This window comes from Halichoerus grypus, chromosome 9 (assembly GCF_964656455.1).
Source record: "Halichoerus grypus chromosome 9, mHalGry1.hap1.1, whole genome shotgun sequence".
Classification (NCBI taxonomy): Eukaryota; Metazoa; Chordata; class Mammalia; order Carnivora; family Phocidae; genus Halichoerus; species Halichoerus grypus.
In genome coordinates, this window is record NC_135720.1 from 138,275,374 (window position 1) to 138,282,680 (window position 7,307).

Here is a 7,307-nt window from a genome sequence, read left to right on the forward strand (position 1 = left end):
GTGCCTTGTGGGTTTTTGTTTAAGATTTGTTCCACCGTCTGAAAGAAAAAGTATATAACTTGGGTAGTTAATGGTCAAAAATTATTTGCTTTTACTCACAAAAACATGCTTGCTTGTGGTTGATCCTTACAGATCCAGTCAGATGTCTCCAAAGGGTGAAATTCTAAATCCGACAACCTGGGCCTCTGGCTAGCGTACGTACTTTAAAAGTTTGACAAGATAAATAGAAATCTGCTGCCTAGCACTAGTTTGATCTGAATCAAAAGCTCACTTAATTTTTGTGCTGTTTGTGGAGGGCACAACCTTCCAACCACCGATCCCTGGCCTGTAGAAAAACAGTTTACTATTACGGCGTTAAGAAAGACCGATTTTTACTAGAACTCTAATTTTCACACCATGGAATAGAGGTAAATTTTGTGGCCAAATAAACATGTATTCTGATTACCTGGCAAATTCTCCACAATACTCTTCACAAAGTTCCTTTCGTTTAAAATTATTAAGACTACAGGATTGCCACTGTTGTCCTTGTAGGGTTCACATAACATAATCCGAGATTAGTTTTCAAATGGCATGGTCGGTAGAGCATGCTACTCTTGATCTCAAGGTCCTGAGTTCAAGCCCCATGTTGGGCGTGGAGCCTACTTAAAAAAAAAATCAGTGACCATCCTCAACTTGGGTCTCCTGAACAACAACATGCCGCTTCTACTGGATGGAGTGTCTCTGGCATCTGAATTACCAAGAGAAAGATAACAGCATTCACTGAGGGCTTACAATGCATCAATCTCATCGAACCCTCATAACAACCCTATATGAAGTAGCTCTTGGTGTCCCCATATCACAGATGAGGAGAACTGAGACTTAACCATCTCTGCAGTGTACAAAACCAGTAAGAAGGACTAGCATCTAGGTCTACTATAAATCCAGAGGCTCCAGTGTCTTCTGCTACCAGTCACACCACATCCTTCTTTCCCTTCGCCTTGGCCTTTTAGCTCAATTTGATTCAAGTAACATAAGAGGAATATATAGGAGAAAATATATGTAAAGGAAAGAAGTCAGAAGGGTTTGGGTGCAGGGAGAAAGAGAGTGCAGTAATCTTTAATGTTGAAAATAGGGGAAACAAATATTTAGAAAGTAAAAATGATCCCAATCTTTTATCCGACATTACCATCCTATACGAAACTCTACGGAAATTCTCCCCTTGAGTTAAGTACGGAACACTGTGTAATGTGTTCCAATGGAAAGCTCCTCTGTTTGAGCTATCCAGGATTTATAGGGGAGTTTAAATCATTAAATAACCATAGTTAACCCCTGTTCGGTTAAGAGAGCAAGCAATTATTGCAAAAATTCCTCTTCTCTGCCTTCCACAAACAGCACAAAAATTGCTCTGAAGGGATTTACACAATACATCAACATCTGTGCTGTACCTAGAGCTGTTAAAATAATTGTGATGACAGGTGTCTAGGTACCACTTTCTTAATGGTTTTCAATATCCATTGATTTATTGTTGCGGCTTTCCTTCTCCCCTTTTACATCCTTGGCTTTATGAAGGATCCGAGGAACAGATTTTGCACTAGAGGCTGATTCTTTATTCCAGTACTGAAAAGAACTAATAAAAATAATCACTTGGCTTTTAAGCAGAAAGCTTCCATTTACAGTATTTCACCCTTACCCCCCCCCACTTCCAAGCCCCTTGTTATCTAACATAATGGTTAGAATACATTTCCGTCTCTCCCCTTAATAATTTCATGCATTAACATCCTCTTTACACACCACACACACACACACGCACGCACGCACACACACACACAGCAAAAGGAAAAAAAAGGCAGCAGAAATCTCAGCTGTACTTCTAGCCCTTTTAAAAAGTTTGCTCTGTAAATTGGAATGAGGTCAGATTTGGAGCTTCTCATTGCACGCGGAGATTATTATTGCATCGGGTTCCAAGCCAATGGGAAGCGCGGGGGAGGGGCTTGGCACGAGGAAGCGTTGGTTACAGCAGCTGATTGGCCGCGGCCAAGACTGTGAAAGGATAAAGAGGCGCGAGGCGGAATTGGGGTCTGCTCTAAGCTGCAGCAAGAGAAACTGCGTGCGGGGAAGAGGCCTGTTTCGCTCCCGGGTCTCTAGTTCTTGCACGCTCTTTAAGAGTCTGCATTAGAGGAACTCTGCCATTACCAGCTCCCTTCTTGCAGAAGGGAGGGGGAAACATACATTTATTCATGCCAGTCTGTTGCACGAAGGCTTTTTGGCTTCCTACCTTGCAACAAAATAATTGCACAAACTCCTTAGTGCCGATTCCGCCCACAGAGAGTCCTGGAGCCAGAGCCTTTTTTGCTTTGCATTGTAGGAAAGGGACTAAGTGATAGAGACTATGTCGCTTTCCTGAGCTCCTGAGAGCGCTCGTGAACTGGAACCAACTGCTTCAGGGGAAGGAAAAAAAAAAAAAAGACTTGCCTGGGAGGCGGCGAGAAACTTGCATTGGAAGCTTCAGCAACCAGCATTCAAGAAACTCCTCTCCACTTTATAACACGGTCTCCAGACTCAGAGCCGAGAGACAGAGCAAACTGCGGCGCGGTGAGAGAGAGCGAGAAAGAGCGAGAGCGAGAAGCAGAGGGAGGGAGAGACTCTCCAGCCTGGGAACTATAACTCCTCTGCAAGAGGCAGAGTACTCCTTCCCCGCATCTTTTGGAGACTTTTCTCTCTGCGCCCAGCACCGCCCCGGCCAGGAGTGGAGGGGCCCGCACGGCCGCCGCGCGCGTCCTCCCGCTCGGCGTGTGCTTGGCCCCGGGAGCCGGGAGGGCCCGGCGATCGCGCCGCGGCCGCCGCGAGGGTGTGAGCGCGCGTGGGCGCCCGCCGAGCCGGGGCCATGGTGCAGCAAACCAACAACGCCGAGAACACGGAAGCGCTGCTGGCCGGCGAGAGCTCGGACTCGGGCGCGGGCCTCGAGCTGGGCATCGCCTCCTCCCCCACGCCCGGCTCCACCGCCTCCACGGGCGGCAAGGCCGACGACCCGAGCTGGTGCAAGACGCCGAGCGGGCACATCAAGCGGCCCATGAACGCCTTCATGGTGTGGTCGCAGATCGAGCGGCGCAAGATCATGGAGCAGTCGCCCGACATGCACAACGCCGAGATCTCCAAGCGGCTGGGCAAACGCTGGAAGCTGCTCAAAGACAGCGACAAGATCCCTTTCATTCGGGAGGCGGAGCGGCTGCGCCTCAAGCACATGGCTGACTACCCCGACTACAAGTACCGGCCCAGGAAGAAGGTCAAGTCCGGCAACGCCAACTCCGGCTCCTCGGCCGCCGCCTCCTCCAAGCCGGGGGAGAAGGGAGACAAGGTCGGTGGCGGGGGTGGCCATGGGGGCGGCGGCGGTGGCGGGAGCGGCAACGCGGGGGGAGGAGGCGGCGGCGCGAGCGGCGGCGGCGCCAACTCCAAACCCGCGCAGAAAAAGAGCTGCGGCTCCAAAGTGGCGGGCGGCGCGGGCGGCGGGGTCAGCAAACCGCACGCCAAGCTCATCCTGGCGGGCGGCGGCGGGAAGGCGGCGGCCGCGGGCGCCTCCTCCTCCTTCGCGGCCGAGCAAGCGGGGGCCGCGGCCCTGCTGCCCCTGGGCGCCGCCGCCGCCGCCGACCACCACTCGCTGTACAAGGCGCGGACTCCCAGCGCGGCGGCCTCGGCCTCCACGGCCGCCTCCGCCTCGGCCGGCCTGGCGGCCCCGGGCAAACACCTGGCCGACAAGAAGGTGAAGCGCGTTTACCTGTTCGGCGGCCTGGGCGCCTCCTCTTCGCCCGTGGGCGGCGTGGGCGCGGGCGCCGACCCCAGCGACCCCCTGGGCCTGTACGAGGAGGGCGGCGCGGGCTGTTCGCCCGACGGGCCGAGCCTGAGCGGCCGCAGCAGCGCCGCGTCGTCGCCGGCCGCCGGCCGCTCGCCAGCGGACCACCGCAGCTACGCCAGCCTGCGCGCCGCCTCGCCCGCGCCGTCCAGCGCGCCCTCGCACGCGTCCTCGTCGGCCTCGTCCCACTCGTCCGCGTCCTCGTCGTCGGGCTCCTCGTCCTCCGACGACGAGTTCGAAGACGACCTGCTCGACCTGAACCCCAGCTCAAACTTTGAGAGCATGTCCCTGGGCAGCTTCAGCTCGTCGTCGGCGCTGGACCGGGACCTGGATTTTAACTTCGAGCCCGGCTCCGGCTCGCACTTCGAGTTCCCGGACTACTGCACGCCCGAGGTGAGCGAGATGATCTCGGGAGACTGGCTCGAGTCCAGCATCTCCAACCTGGTCTTCACCTACTGACGGGCGCGCGCGCGGGCTGGGAGGAGAGGGCCGGGGGGGCCAGAGAGGGGGGTAAGAAAAAGAAGAAGAGAGAGAAGTGGACAGAGAAAGAGTTGGAAGAGAAAAGGGAAAAAAGAAAAAAAAAAGGAAAAGAAAAAAAATGAGCGGGGCCGGCTTCGGCCGCGTCGCGGTCGCCGAGAGAGAGGAGCGCGGAGGGCGTTTTGGGGACCCGCGCTCCCATCCCCCACCTCCCCGGCCGCAGGGACGCGGAGGAGGCGGCGGGGAGACGAGGGGGCGACCTTTCATTGTTGTTCTTGATGTTGTTGTTGATGGCAAAAAAAGCTACTTGGAGTTTCCTCCCCTTTGCCCGAAGAGACCCCCCCCCCACTTCCAACGAGCTTCCGGACTTGTCTGCTGCACCCCCAGCAAGAAGCCGACTTGGTAGTTTTTCTAGAGACTGAAGGAATCTCGTCCCTTTTTTCATCGCCCCCCCTTGCTGTTTTTGTTTTATTTTATCTCATTTCTTGGTCAAGAGAGGAGGGAAGAAAAAGAAAAGAAAGAAACCCAACGCGCCCCTGGGGATTTAGTTCTCAGCACCCCCGCCATCCCCTCCCCCTGAAGAAGACAGAGGCTCCGGGCGTGGAATCGGACCGACGGCAGATATTTTGGGGGGTCGCGCAGGCTCGAGTGCCAGGACAGAGAGACTCCACGCTGGCGGATTCCCGTTTTGTTGGGTTTTTCCTCCTTTTTCCCTTTCTTTCTTTTTCCTCTTCCTTCCTTCTTTTTTTTTCTTTTTTCCGCTTGCCCCCCCACCCCCACCCCGGCAGCCAGAGGAGGAGAAGCGGAGAGCCCGGCGAGGGGCGCGGGGCGGGGCGCGGGGGTTGCCGCGGAGGAACTGGGACGGATTTGCACGTTCGGGGCAGGTGGCGCGTCCTGGCGGCCCCCGGCCCCCGCACCCCGAAATCAGTGAGGTGAGACTCCGCGGCCCGCGGGCGTGCAGGAGAGCGGACTGTTTGATGTGGTACCGGGGGCCGTGCAGGGGCGAGTGGTTTCGGGCGGGGGGGGGGAAAGAGGTTTTTTTCTTCTCTTAAAATCGGAATCGTGATGGTGTTGGATTATTTCACTGGTGGGGTTAATATAGCATGTTATCCTGTCTATCTTTTAAAGATTTCTGTATAAGACTGTTGAGCAGTTTTTAAAATAGTGTAGGATAATATAAAAAGCAGATAGATGGCGCTATGTTTGATTCCTACAACAAAATTATCACCAGCTTTTTTTCATTCTTAACTCTTTAAAGGATTCAAACGCAACTCAAATCTGTGCTGGACTTTAAGAAAAAAAAAAAAAACACAATTCAGGACCAAATTTTTTCTCAGTGTGTATGTGTTTATTCCTTATAGGTGTAAATGAGAAGACGTGTTTTTTTCCCTCACCGATGCTTCATCCTCGTATTTTTTTTTTCCTTGTAAATGTAATCAGATGCCATTTTATATGTGGACGTATTTATACTGGCCAAACATTTTTTTTTATTTTGTCCCTTTTTTATTTTAACCTTTGGTTTACTTTCTTTTCTTTCTTTTCTACTTCCTTTATTTCTTCCTTCCTTTTTTTTCTTTTGTTCTTTTTTTTTCTTTCTTTTTTTTCTTTTTCTTTTTCTTTTTTTTTGGTAGTTTGTTGTTACCCACGCCATTTTACGTCTCCTTCACTGAAGGGCTAGAGTTTTAACTTTTAATTTTTTATATTTAAATGTAGACTTTTGACACTTTTAAAAAACAAAAAAAGACAAGAGAGATGAAAACGTTTGATTATTTTCTCAGTGTATTTTTGTAAAAAATATATAAAGGGGGTGTTAATCGGTGTAAATCGCTGTTTGGATTTCCTGATTTTATAATAGGGCGGCTGGTTAATATCTCACACAGTTTAAAGAATCAGCCCCTAATTTCTCCATGTTTACACTTCAATCTGCAGGCTTCTTAAAGTGACAGTATCCCTTAACCTGCCACCAGTGTCCACCCTTCGACCCCAGTCTTACAAAAAGGGGAGGAGAATTAGCCAAACACTGTTAGGCTTTTAAGAAAAGACAAATTTTTTAAATAAAATACCGTTCTGTCCAGAGGCTTTAAAGCTGGTGCATTTACAGCAAAAAGGGATCCTGTAGCTTTAACTTGTAAACCACATCTTTTTTGCACTTTTTTTATAAGCAAAAACGTGCCGTTTAAACCACTGGATCTATCTAAATGCCGATTTGAGTTCGCGACACTATGTACTGCGTTTTTCATTCTTGTATTTGACTATTTAATCCTTTCTACTTGTCGCTAAATATAATTGTTTTAGTCTTATGGCATGATGATAGCATATGTGTTCAGGTTTATAGCTGTTGTGTTTAAAGATTGAAAAAAGTGGAAAACATCTTTGTACATTTAAGTCTGTATTATAATAAGCAAAAAGATTGTGTGTATGTATGTTTAATATAACATGACAGGCACTAGGACGTCTGCCTTTTTAAGGCAGTTCCGTTAAGGGTTTTTGTTTTTAAACTTTTTTTTGCCATCCATCCTGTGCAATATGCCGTGTAGAATATTTGTCTTAAAATTCAAGGCCACAAAAACAATGTTTTGGGGGAAAAAAAGAAAAAAGAAAAAAATCATGCCAGCTAATCATGTCAAGTTCACTGCCTGTCAGATTGTTGATATATACCTTCTGTAAATAACTTTTTTTGAGAAGGAAATAAAATCAGCTGGAACTGAACCCTAAATCTCGACTTTTGTCATTATTATATGCCCAGAGCCTAAGATTGGGAGGGCCCACCCGGGTAGAAGCTACCCCATCTGCCTTAGCTCTGAGTAATTTCTCCGAGGGCAGCCTGTTCAGTGCTTTCTTCCTGAGGAATACCAAGTTCCTCTTGGCCAGATTTGGCCAGCCCAGACCCTGAAATGACAGCGTCAGCTTGAATATGTGTCAACTCTACACGCTTTCTAGGAATTTTCTGAGTTTACCACATTTAAATAAATGCCCTTTGTCTTGAAATTTTAAAAAGGAGGGA

General features: G+C 49.8%; 1 protein-coding gene across 1 annotated transcript; it reads left to right on the top strand.

Annotated features, from left to right (window-relative positions):
* The first annotated feature begins 2,017 nt into the window (after nt 1-2,017).
* SOX4 (SRY-box transcription factor 4) lies at nt 2,018-7,019 on the top strand. The gene has a single exon (XM_036123562.2). It carries the CDS (start codon nt 2,864-2,866, stop codon nt 4,283-4,285), a length of 1,422 nt encoding a protein of 473 aa, XP_035979455.1. The 5' UTR covers nt 2,018-2,863; the 3' UTR covers nt 4,286-7,019.
* Nucleotides 7,020-7,307: the final 288 nt, after the last annotated feature.

Excerpts from the sequence above, each read along its gene's own strand:
- SOX4 (XM_036123562.2), top strand. The coding sequence starts at position 2,864 with ATGGTGCAGCAAACCAACAACGCCGAGAACACGGAAGCGCTGCTGGCC.